Consider the following 13,104-nt stretch of genomic DNA (forward strand, 5'->3'; position numbering starts at 1 on the left):
TGGGGCCTGGCGAGGTGATGCGCTCCTCCTCCTCCGCTGGGGCTGTCGCCCAGCCTGATGCTAACAATGTGCTTGCGAAGAACAGAAATTCCAACTGGTCTCCAGGGGTAGAGCAGCCGACAGTCTGAAGACAAAGAGGGAATCTCCCGATGCCCCTGCCCTATGTTCCCTGCTCCTGCTACGGACCCTGGCCATGACGCCTGGGGTGTGCCACCTGCCCTCTGTGCTTTGGATGGCATGGGGCGATTGCTGGGGCCCTCCCGCCCCTGCGGTCTCTGTTGTGGGTGTGGACAGAAGCCTGTTAAGAGTTCTCCGTGCGGGACCTTAGCCTCGGCCCTCCTAACCTCTTTCCTTTCTCTCTCTCTTTCCCCTCTCTCCCTCCTCTCCCCCTTGCCTCCGCCCTTCAGGTCCGATCCGTACTGGGTGCAATGAAAGCTCCACGCAGGCCTTACCATGGAAGGCTGTGACTCGCCTGTCGTCTCGGGGAAGGACAATGGGTGCAGTATCCCTCAGCACCAGCAATGGACTGAACTCAACAGCACCCACCTCCCCGACAAACCCAGTAGCATGGAGCAGTCCACAAGCGAGAACCATGGGCCCCTGGACAGCCTGAGGGCCCCCTTCAATGAGCGCCTCGCGGAGAGCACCGCCCCGGCCGGCCCCACCGCCGAGCCCGCTGGCAAGGAGGTCAGCTGCAACGAATGCTCGGCCTCCTTCGCCAGCTTACAGACCTATATGGAGCACCACTGCCCCAGCGCGCGCCCCCCACTGCCCCTGAGGGAGGAGAGCGGGAGCGACACCAGTGAGGAGGGGGACGAGGAGAGTGATGTGGAGAACCTGGCTGGGGAGATAGTCTACCAGCCGGACGGCTCGGCGTACATTGTCGAGAGCCTGAGCCAGCTGACCCAAAGCGGGGGCGCCTGTGGCAGTGGCAGTGGGCCTCTCCCTTCGCTCTTTCTGAACTCTCTCCCCGGTGCGGGGGGCAAACAAGGGGACCCTTCTTGTGCTGCACCAGTCTACCCACAGATCATCAACACTTTCCACATAGCCTCATCCTTCGGGAAATGGTTTGAGGGCCCAGACCAGGCTTTCCCGAATACCTCAGCCCTGACGGGGCTCAGCCCTGTCCTGCACAGCTTCCGCGTTTTTGACGTGAGACACAAAAGCAACAAGGATTACCTGAACAGCGACGGCTCGGCCAAGAGCTCCTGCGTATCCAAAGATGTTCCCAACAATGTAGACCTGTCCAAATTTGATGGCTTTGTGCTCTACGGCAAGAGGAAGCCCATCCTGATGTGTTTCTTGTGCAAACTCTCCTTTGGGTACGTCCGTTCCTTCGTGACCCATGCGGTGCACGACCATCGAATGACCCTGAGTGAAGACGAGCGGAAGATTCTTAGCAATAAGAACATCTCCGCTATCATCCAAGGGATTGGCAAAGACAAGGAACCGCTTGTAAGTTTTCTGGAACCAAAAAACAAAAACTTTCAGCACCCTTTAGTTTCCACAGCTAACCTCATAGGTCCCGGACACAGTTTTTATGGTAAATTTAGTGGCATTCGAATGGAAGGGGAGGAAGCTCTCCCAGCTGGCTCTGCAGCTGGCCCCGAGCAGCCCCAGGCTGGTCTCTTGACCCCCAGCACCCTCTTGAACCTTGGCGGGCTCACGAGCTCGGTCCTGAAGACCCCCATTACCTCAGTCCCCCTGGGGCCTCTGGCCTCCAGTCCTACCAAATCCTCAGAGGGCAAGGACTCTGGGGCAGCAGAAGGAGAGAAGCAAGAAGCGGGCGATCCAGATTGCTTCTCCGAGAAAGCAGAGCCAGCCGAGGAGGAGGTGGAGGAGGAGGAGGAAGAGGAAGAAGAGGCGGAGGAGGAGGAAGAAGAGGAGGAGGAAGAAGAGGAGGAGGAGGAAGACGAGGGTTGCAAAGGACTCTTTCCAAGCGAGTTGGACGACGAACTGGAGGACAGGCCCCACGAGGAGTCTGGGGCCGCGGCAGGTAGTAGCAGCAAAAAGGACCTTGCTCTCTCAAACCAAAGCATTTCTAACTCCCCCTTAATGCCTAATGTGCTCCAGACACTGTCAAGGGGCGCAGCTTCTACTAGTTCTAATTCTGCTTCTTCCTTTGTTGTCTTTGATGGTGCGAACAGGAGGAATCGTTTAAGCTTTAACAGTGAGGGCGTCAGGGCCAATGTGGCAGAGGGCGGCAGGAGGCTGGACTTTGCTGACGAAAGTGCCAATAAAGACAATGCCACAGCACCAGAACCAAATGAAAGCACAGAGGGTGATGATGGGGGCTTTGTCCCCCATCACCAGCACGCTGGCTCCCTCTGCGAGCTTGGGGTTGGGGAGTGCCCCTCGGGGAGCGGTGTGGAGTGCCCGAAATGTGACACGGTCCTGGGCTCCTCCCGCTCGCTGGGCGGCCACATGACCATGATGCATTCTCGTAACTCGTGTAAGACACTCAAGTGCCCCAAGTGCAACTGGCACTATAAGTACCAGCAGACACTGGAGGCGCACATGAAGGAGAAGCACCCGGAGCCGGGGGGCTCCTGTGTCTATTGCAAAAGCGGGCAGCCCCACCCTCGGTTGGCGCGAGGGGAGAGCTACACATGTGGTTACAAGCCTTTCCGCTGTGAGGTGTGTAACTACTCCACGACTACCAAAGGCAACCTCAGTATTCATATGCAGTCTGACAAGCATCTCAACAACATGCAGAATCTGCAGAACGGAGCGGGGGAGCAGGTCTTTAGCCACACAGCTGGGGCGGCGGCCGCAGCAGCTGCGGCGGCGGCCGCGGCGGCCAATATCAGCAGCTCCTGCGGGGCCCCCTCGCCCACAAAACCAAAAACCAAACCCACCTGGAGGTGTGAGGTGTGTGATTATGAGACCAACGTGGCTAGGAACCTCCGCATCCACATGACCAGCGAGAAGCACATGCATAACATGATGCTCTTGCAGCAGAACATGACCCAGATTCAACACAACCGCCACCTGGGCCTCGGCAGCCTGCCCTCACCCGCCGAGGCCGAGCTTTATCAGTACTACCTGGCCCAGAACATGAACCTGCCCAACCTGAAGATGGACAGCGCCGCCTCGGACGCCCAGTTCATGATGAGTGGATTCCAGCTGGATCCCTCCGGGCCCGTGGCCGCCATGACGCCTGCTCTAGGTGAGGCTGACTCCGTGTTTGTTCGTTGTATGATGTGACGTAAACTGGGGGAAAATTGAAAATAAGCTGAGGTTGTGTGGATCCGGTTGATTTTTTTTCTTCTGTTTTGTATAAGCTTGAGTGTCTAACAATCCGTAATTTTTCTCAAGAGTCCCTTGAACTCTGGGCGCATATGGAAGATTGTATGCATTCAGCAGAGACGTGCTTACGCTCCAGTTCCGCAGGCCAGGATTAAAATTTAAGTGTTTCCTCTGGTTTTTGGCTTCTGGTCAACCTTCCTTTCTGTTCCCATTCTTTCTTTCTCTGTCTCTTTCTCAATTTGAAAAATCACCACAATTATCCAAAACTTTTGGATTTCATTAAATATTTATTGAAACTTACAGGAAACTGGAGCTGGAGTTTTAAATAGGAACAATCATCTCTATAAGAAGAACTCAAAACTGGGGCATACTTTATTCGGATAACCAAAGGCTGGTTCTGTGCTGAACGGGGAGCCACCCGGAACTTTCTCTAGGTTCTCCCACGTATTCACAAGGGTCTCAGTGAAAGAGATGTGTTCTGGTCTGTTCTTATTTTGCATGGGTTGTTGGTGACTAGTATAGTTGGGAATTAAATTGCCCTGGGGCACCATAAGGACCGGTGTGATAGATGAAAATGAGTAAGTTCTAAAATTGTACATCAAAGAAAGCTAAGTTTTCATATCAGTAAGACCCTGGTAAGTGGAGCTTTGTTGCTATGAAAAATGATCCGTGTTAGAGAAGGTGAATTGGCTGTGTCCAAACACCAAGTCTTACCGATTGGCTTCATAGATCTAGATTGGGACCAGAGGGTAGTATTTGGATGCTGAAAACCACGAGTCTTTACGTACAAAGAATCATGACCACTCTGGGGTAGAGCTTCTACAGCAAGAAAATGTACAAATCAGCTTCATGAGGACCAGCGTGGTGGTTGGGCCACTCCTGCCCTCCAGCGCTGCCTCCAACAGGCCTGTCCTGGTCTCCACTCCCTGGCCCCCCTAACCACTTGGGACCAGCGGTGATGGCCTGAATTGAGCAGCATCCCCTTCCTGGCTTGGGAATAAGTTGTTCCCGGCAACAGAGTATAAGCGAGTACCTTCATTCTGGCATGGTTTAGGTCCGTGCTGGGGGGCCTTGGAACAGCTTTATTTGCATGGTGTTTTATTGCTAATTGCTGCTGATGAGTTAACGTTTCATAACATTTAATTTGTTTTTCCTGCTATGCATTTAAATTCGAATCCTTGCTACTTTAATCTTGTTTTCTGTTTCGGAACATTGACCTGTTGATCCTTTATTACCCAGTGATTTGAAGATGTCTTACTGGCTGTTGATCACGGATGCAGAGGGATAAGTTGTCTTATTTGTCCCCAGAGGAAACCACAGGGGAGGCACAAACATCGAGGAATGGCATCGTACTCTGGGACTTTTTTTTTATTGTATATAAAAGCCTATGGGAGTTGGGGTTTTCTTGTCTGGAGATTTAAAATCTGGAGGAGGCAGATCTTGGAGTAAATCAAATAGAGTGTAGGTGGAATGAAGACACAGAAAATGGATGGGCTTATACAGGGTCAAAGTGAGGTCTTTTTAATTACCTTGAAAACCAGTAATTCTGACTTAGGCTTGAATGGAGAGGTAGAGAAATGTTTTGCTTTTATATACCAAGTGTCTGAGTCTCATGCATTATGGGAAACTGGCACATGCAAAAGAAATAGAAGAATGAATCTCTGTGCTCTGGACAGACATGGAAGAGCTGCACTCGATTTCTTAAAGAGAATAGAGCTCTTGCTTTATCGAGGTCAGCCAAGATGGGCCCTTGACTTTCCCGTGGCACCGCCTGTCAGCTGAGGCGGCCTCTGCAAACCTCCCATGTCTGCCTCAGGCCACAAGAGCTGTCAAGATGGAACCAGAGCCAAAAATGCTTTGTGCTGGTGCCTGGCTGGGTGTGGGTACCACAGGGCATGTCCAGAGGACTTGTAATTTAAGTCGTGTGACCTCAGTGGAAGCCAATGCGTACGTATGAGAAGAGCCGTATCTTTCCGTTCTCTCTGCTGCTCAGCTGATGTTTCTTTCAGCCATTGAGAGACAGCCGTAGGTTATTAGATATACTGGGGTCTGTAGGGGAAATACTTTTTTAGTGAAGTACACTCCTGCTCACAAAGTTATTCTCGTACTTCCTTTGACAGAACCTTCTCTTTCGTGTTTTAAAAAAAACATGCTGATTCCGGGATTCTTTCTAGAAGCCTTTAAGGGAAAGATCAGCACTGTCGGTCTGGTCTGGTTGGAGTTGCCACCATTTGTAGACAAGATACAGACTTGAGATGGTCTCAGTATCTTTCCAAAAATCCCTTTACACTCTCAAGTTGAGCGCTGATGGCTTGCAGGCGCATCCTCGTGTTTTCCAAGTAGCCAGCCGGCTGTAGGGCACCTGCATGAGGTTTAATAGGCCACCTGCTGCTGCCTTTCAGTCTAGAAGGCGTTTTTTTTCATCCGTGTACCTCTCTGACGATGTGCTAATGGGCAGGCTCATGTGCTAGAGTGTAAATTTCCAGTGTCAAAGTCAGGTGCATATAGGGAGATGGCGGCTCACTTCTTTCCAAGACCATCTATCCATCCAGCCTGGCTCAGAGGAAACACCCGCTAAGTTCTCACTCACTGCAGCTGTCATCCCTGTGAATCAGGGCGAGTGCTACTTCTTAGGGCCTGAATTAGTTCCTTCCAGCTCCATGGATTCATAGGATTCTAAGCCCTGGGCTTGTTTGTCTAAAGTTTCGTTCTCAGGAGGAATTTCGGACTGCCTGTTGCCCTCATTTCACTGCTTCTGTTCTTGATTTGCATTTCAGTTTAATAGCTTGGAATGGGAATAGGGACTTACTCCTCTGCATGTTTGAGGACTTCCCATTTTCACTGAAGCATCCAGCAAGAGACAGTTGAGTTTTTCTTTGGCGGAATATTGACATGCTGAGGTTAAATTTAAAAAGTAGAGAAGGTTTGATGCTTCAGGTGGTTGGCATGAGAAACAAATACGTGTTCGCTCTTTGTCTCAGCCTCTGCTTTCACTGCGCACTGTGCATGTTTCATGGGTGCTGCCTGGTCTCGGTCCCCGTTAAGGGACAGAGCTTTTAGGGGTTTTTCCCCTCTTTCTCTCTCTTGTCCTAAAAGAATGGCTCTTTTCACCAGGGGAGATCGCAAGACGGAAGACAAGCAGAAAGCTTCCTGACCCTTGTGGAATGCACATGCAAAAGATTTCTGTGGCTTGCTAGACTGTCCGCAGGCTCCAGATGTGGCTGGTCTGCTCAGTAGAGCCTGTACTGACCTTCTTACTTGATGTGCCTTATGTAGCATAAATAAGAAAATCATTTAAAAGATATATAATGTCTCCTCTTTGATTAACCACTGACTTGGATTCTAATCAGTCATTAAAAGAAAAATAACCTCAGCCCAACCACATGTAAAAGGTCAAGTTTAAATATCAGCTGGGGGGAGGCAGGGGCAGACACACCTCAAGTGTGCATGCGTTTAGGGGAGAGGCAGAAAATAGAGGCCGATGCTCAGCATTTTGCTTGACTGTACACTTCTTGTGATGGAAGGAAGGCTGCTCTTTCCAAGCCTTTCTTGTGATGTAAATAAGAGCCCATCCTGCTTTATGCAGGGCAGTGATGGACCAAAAAGAGGGGTAGAGAGAGAAGAGCACAGTTTTCTTGGACTCTTTTTTTGGGGGGTGGGGATGGGGACTGTGAGCCAACCTTTGCATTTTTCCGCCCATCCCAGATCCACTTTCCAGGTCACTTCCCAAACCTTTTTGCCCTTGTCTGGCACAGCAGTCATTTGAGCATCTGTGCAGGAAGCTGGGACTTTCTGGAGGTTCAGTGGGGTGGAGACTGGCCTGTTGTCCTAAAGAGGGTGCATGTTGATGGGGACATGGGCCAGCATGTGGTTCTGTAGAGGGCTGTCTTGTGACAAAGGAGCATGTGCCATGTGCCCAGCAGACCTGCGTTTCACGTAGGGCGGAGCTCAGGGAAAGGAACAAATCACACTCTCACAGGGTTGTGGGAGGAGCTGGCGCCATTGACAGGCAGGTAGGATAATGATGGGGGGGCGGTGATGAGGAGCTCATTCCTGAAATCTCAGATTCAGACCTGCACTGCCAGTGCAGTAGCCACTAGCCACACGTGGCCATCTCAATTTAAATGAATTGAAAGTAAATAAAGCATTCAGTTTCTCAGTCGCGCCTTTAGCGATATTCAAGTGTTCAATGGCTCCAGGTGGCTAGTGACTGCTCCGTCGTCGCACAGCACAGATACAGAATGTTTCCATTATCGCGGAAAGTTCTCTTGGACGGTGCTGCTTTAGATAAGTTTGGATTCGCCGTAAAGGCTTGGTATCTTGGATTGCAGCTCTAACTCATTTCCAGCTATTCAGGGTCTGGAGTTTTAGGTTCTGTTATGTCCAGTGAATGATGCTTATTTCTGTCTTTGTTTGGTTCTGAGTGAGGGGTGAAATTGAAACATTCAAAAGATTATGATTCCTACCTTTTCTAGGCATTCTTCTCCAAAAGGAAAGAAAAACATAAAGCCTCCCACAAATTTTAGAAAGATCCAAATGCATGGAGTTGATTTTCTTGGTGGTTTTTCTAGCTGGTAGCACCTTGCAACACTGGAAATGAGGTTTTTTTTCTCTTTGAACCCACGTTGAGGGGAGGGGAGGTCGGGGTGGTGCCTCCATTATGGCTGCAGCTGTGAGCCTGGCCCCTGATTCTCTTTTCCTCTCTTTCCCCACAGTGGGCGGTGAGATCCCCCTAGACATGCGGCTCGGGGGTGGGCAGCTAGTGTCGGAGGAGCTGATGAACCTGGGTGAGAGCTTTATCCAGACCAACGACCCGTCGCTGAAGCTCTTCCAGTGTGCCGTCTGCAACAAGTTCACCACAGACAACCTGGACATGCTCGGGCTGCACATGAATGTGGAGCGTAGCCTCCCGGAGGATGAGTGGAAGGCTGTGATGGGGGACTCGTACCAGTGCAAGCTCTGCCGCTACAACACCCAGCTCAAGGCCAACTTCCAGCTGCACTGCAAGACAGACAAGCACGTGCAGAAGTACCAGCTGGTGGCCCACATCAAGGAGGGAGGCAAAGCCAACGAGTGGCGGCTCAAGTGTGTGGCCATCGGCAACCCCGTGCACCTCAAGTGCAACGCCTGTGACTACTACACGAACAGCTTGGAGAAGCTGCGGCTGCACACGGTCAACTCCAGGCACGAGGCCAGCCTGAAGTTGTACAAGGTAAGACCCAGGCTGTCTCCAGAAGCAGTGGGCAGCTCCCTGAATGGTGACGAGGGCTGGGGTGGGTGTGCAGCCCTGCATCGTGGCGGGTTGCTGGATGGATGGTGACCTGGTTTTGGATGGGGAGTTAACATTTGCTTCCTCATGTCCTGCAGTGTGGTGGCAGAGGTCAGCTGGTACCTGAAGGTTCTCTTTGTGGGTGTCCCATTTTGGAGGGGCAGGTTTTGTTTATAGCAGCCCAGTACTACCATTGTTCCCCTTAACCTTCAACCGTCTTTATAGTTGACGTGTTTTCCTTACTCACAGTTGCAGTTTCCCTAGTTCTGGCTTTCGTGCACCTTGGTGGCCTTGTGTTTCCCCTCTCCTGCTCTTCTCGTGCATCCCGTCTCATTACTTCCTTTTTAAAAGTCCTTTCTCTCCCGGATGTCCTTTGGGTGCTGTGCGCATTTATCCATTCATTTATCTGTGTGTTCATTCAACAGATACACATTAAGCAATTGTTACATACCAGACACTGTTCTGGGCACATGCCTGCATCCATGCACAGAATAGACAAAAACCCCTGCCCCCAGGGATTTTTTGGGTGGGTCGGGAATGGGCAATTAGACACAATGAATAAATGATATAGTAGGCTAGAAGGTGGTAAATGCTGTGGAGAAAGCTAGGGTCAGGTAAGGGGCTCCTTTGTTCTCTTCCTTTTGTGTTCTCGGGTCTGGTGCCTCCTTTCTCTTTCTCCTATTTTTATTCCCTTTTCCAGGCCTCTCCCATCGTCCTCCTCTTGTTCTGGCCTCTCTCCCCTTCCTTCATTCCTTCTCCCTATTTCTTTTAGTCTTTCCGCGGCCCCTCCCGTCTGTTTCTCAGTCCATGGGCGGTAACGAGAAGGAGGTGCTCAGATACTGTAAATAGTCCTTTCACTTGCACGGCAGAATTGCTCCAGACGTTGCTATTGATTTTCACTGGACTTAAAGCCTCACCTTTTTCTCTAATCATCCCATAATGGCTTTAGTATGAACAATCAGGTACAAATCGCCATAAATCTGCCCAGCCTCCTTCCACATACCTTCCACGCCCTCACTCTCTCCATTTTCCTCCCTTTATTGTCGGTCTCTCCTCTTTCCTCTCACACCAGTTCCCACATTATTGGGCCAGTGAGTGTGGAGTGTCTGCTGACCCCGAGCTACTCTCATCCCCTTGCTACTCATCGCGATTTTCAGCAGACACTCCAGATAAGGAAGCCTTCTGACGCTCTTCCCACGTGGCCTCTGTGACATGGGTAACTTGATGCGTTTTACAGTAGCTCGGGAGAGGCCTGTGTAACTTTGGATGACAACCCATTTTAGGGAGAGGAGGAGAAAACAGGGATGAGGCAGTGGGAATAGAATGTTCTGGAATTGACCGCTGACCGTGGTGTGGATGGGCTCTGCTGGTGCTGTGGGGAAGGTCTGGACACCACGTAGCCAGCCCCCTTGTCCTAAGTGACCAAGAACCTCATTGGGTGGCTTAGTTTTGGGCCACCTTTGAAATAAAAGGCTCCATGCGGTCAGTTTAGACTGGAGGTCTTAACTGGCCACAGGGTGGTGCCGATGTGGTCAAGAAAACCTGGTGGAAAATCCAGTGGAAAAAAGAGTTTCAGAGGGCCCGACTGAGCAAAATTAGTACAAAGGACTCGATGTGGCCACAGAAGGTTGTTGCAACTTTGATGAAGGTCGTTTAGAGGTGGTGCAAAGCCAGCCTCTTCCACCCAAGGAAAAAATTGCCCTTCAAATTATAAAATGTGCACAGTGGTGATTAACTCCATGCTCCGCCCTCCAGTAAGAGTCTAGCAGGCCCCTGGCGTTGCTTCCGAAGGGACTGGAACCAGGAGGAATCACAGAACATCCCTTGTTGGTACCTGACCCGCGTCCGTGGGTCACAGGTTGAGGCAGTTTCGGGGTGGGTGTGAGGGAAGCAGCGTGTGTTTCATTCGGGTTTTGTTGAACTAGCTCTGGACACTCAAACTCCCTGGCCTTAATTTTCTCATATATATTTTTTAAAGGTGGAGGAAACTCCCACTCCAAAAGGTCAGTGTTGGTAGAAGGGCCATCGGTGTTGGGGTGCTGGATAGAACATGGGAGAGGTGCCCAAACACTGCGTTCGGGCGGCACACCCTGGGGCGCGGCCAGCCCCCACATGCAGGGCAGAATTCCCTGTGTCATCGGTCTGGTCTCATTAGTCCTTGGGTAATGAATGTTCCTAGCTTGCTGTGGCTCTGCGGTGGGGTGGGGAGCTTTTCCACCCGCTGCTGGTGACATGGAGACAGGCTTATCACTCCAGTGCCCTCATCTAGCCTTTTGGTCGCACAGCGTGACTAAGACAAACTTCTGCCAGGGAGGGGCTCCCTCGCCCAGGTCTCGGGACTCCACGGATTTGGGGTGCGGACTGGAGGTGGTTTGAGAGCGAGTTTTCCTCTAGGCCCTGGTGTGGCCTGTAGTAAATGGAGATTGATTGCATGTTATTTTTCCTCTTGCTAATGTAATCCATTAGCCCAGCACATGCATAATCAGTTTAGTGCACAGTTAACTGGATGTAATCGAGTTCTTTACTGTCTGCTAGAGAAACAGCTCCAGATGCTGCTGACCCGGGAAGGGCACCAGGCTTCTCACACAGTCCTCCTGACTCACCCCTTCCCAGTCCCCACCCACCCACCCCACCCCTCTGGCAAAGTATTCATTATCGGTTGGGGAGACTCCCTAACTTGCTTTCTGCTGTACCTACTCAAGTGGCCATGAGGCACTGGACTTCCTGATGGGTCTCCCACCCTCTCTTTCAGCTGAGGCTTTTATTCCCCTCCTCTTCCTTTTCCCTGTTGGAGGAGAGAGCGAAAGTCTCAGGAGATGCAAGTAGAGGCACAGCTTTCTGGTTTGTCATTCGACCTCACACTGGCCCAGAGTCACTTCTCTTGGCATCATAAGTACTGGGACATGTTGCTGTGTGAGGACTGAATTGTCTGAAAAAATGTGAGATAATTTCCAATCTGGACACCAGAGAGGGTTGGACTAATCTGCAAAAAACCCAAACAAACCCCCAAACCTGATGGTATTATCCCCGTTGCCTGAAACTGTCTAGTTTTGCTGATTGTGTGGGAGCAGTTTTAAAATCAGAACTAATGTTCGATGAATTCTTCCTCCTGCCTCCTGGGAGCGTGAGGGAGTGGGCCTGGGGGGAGGCCGGAGAGCCCCAGACATCAGGTGGAAGATGTTTACTCTCTGCTGGGCTGCCAGGCCGTTTTTGTAAAGAGTTCACAGTTGAATGCCTTGAGTGAATTTTTGTGTGTGTGTGTGTGACTCCAGTCCAGCCCCTAGTGGTCATGTGCCTGATCCTCACACCTGCCATCATGAGACATCGTGATCGATCAAAACAGCAAGAAGGCCAACAGCCCCCGTCCAGTGTAGGGCATGGGCTCTTGGCTTCTCTCCATAGTGATTCACCTGAGCCAGCATGGAAGTGTGGTGTAGAAAAGGTCCTTGTCTCTCATTAGGGCTTGTGTTCCAGAACATGAATTCTGCACCTTTCTGCTCTCCCGTGTGTATATTGCTCCTGTCTCAGAGAACCTTCACCGAAGCCCTACCCTGCCTCTCCTCCCAGCCATAGAGATGTGGCGCTTCTTGCTTGTCTGCGTTAGGGGAGCAGCAGATAACAGCAGCCCCCCCTTATCCACCGGGGATACATTCTAAGACCCTCAGCGGATGCCTGAACATATTAAGATTTTCTTATACGTACATACTTAGGATAAAGTTTAATTCGTAAATTAGGCTCAGTAAGAGATTAACAACAACCAGTAATAAAAGAGAACAATTGTAACAATATACTGAAAATTACGGATGTGGCATTAAGTAAAATGAGGGTGACTTGAACCTAGGCACTGTGATACCACAGCAGCCGATCTGATGACCAAGACTAAGTGACAAACGGGCGGGAGCGGACACCGCGTGGATACGCTGGACAAAGGAAATGATTCACATCCCACACAAGATGGAGCGAGATGGCGCGAGATTTCATCATACTGTTCAGCACAGCGTGTGATTTAAAAATTATGAATTATTTTTAGAATTTTTCATTTAATATTCTTGGACTGTGGTGGACTGCGGAGAACAAACCACAGAAAGCGAAACCGCGGGTAAGGCAGGGAGGGGACTGCCGTGCTGACCCCTGCCCTCTGTCTCCTCCGTGCCCTCGCGCGTCTGCCGAGCGTGGGTTCAGAGCTGGTGTGAGCTCTGCGGTGCTTATCTGGCCTTCCCTGCCATGTGGCGCCCCTGGTGAGCTCTCTGAAATTTGTGGTGTTTTCTGCTCCAGGAGGAGGGTGCAGAAAGGGCAGTTGGCGATCAGTACACACCTGCCAACTATTAGAATCTGGTTTTCACTTTGATGTTTTTCTTCACCTGAGAGTCATTGGAGTGGAAATCCATCAACTTGAGCAGATAGATTAAGACCCCACCAGAATCTATTACTCAAACAGTTCCCAGCTGAAGTTCCTTTGATTGGGCCAAGCCCAAAGGTTTCATATTAATCTTAAATGAGACACAAAGAAGGTTGTCTACCACAGAGTTGGGTCTGGGCCCCATGTGAGCTGCCTTGGGCCAGCCAGGCAAACAGACGGGGAGATG

General features: G+C 50.8%; 1 protein-coding gene across 3 annotated transcripts in view; it reads left to right on the forward strand.

The window, feature by feature from the left end:
* The window catches only part of ZFHX3 (zinc finger homeobox 3), a 243,285-nt gene that overhangs the window by 84,371 nt on the left and 145,810 nt on the right, over window positions 1-13,104 (forward strand). For 2 of the 3 annotated variants that reach the window (XM_053915613.2, XM_024556133.4), the window contains exons 2-3: window positions 408-3,169; window positions 7,965-8,461. In XM_053915613.2, coding sequence (XP_053771588.1) covers window positions 454-3,169; window positions 7,965-8,461 — 3,213 coding nt within the window. In that variant the 5' untranslated portion in view covers window positions 408-453. The remainder of the gene's footprint in view (window positions 1-407; window positions 3,170-7,964; window positions 8,462-13,104) is intronic. The other variant, XM_045191882.3, reaches the window with a different exon arrangement.

Source organism: Desmodus rotundus, chromosome 12 (genome assembly GCF_022682495.2).
Source record: "Desmodus rotundus isolate HL8 chromosome 12, HLdesRot8A.1, whole genome shotgun sequence".
Classification (NCBI taxonomy): Eukaryota; Metazoa; Chordata; class Mammalia; order Chiroptera; family Phyllostomidae; genus Desmodus; species Desmodus rotundus.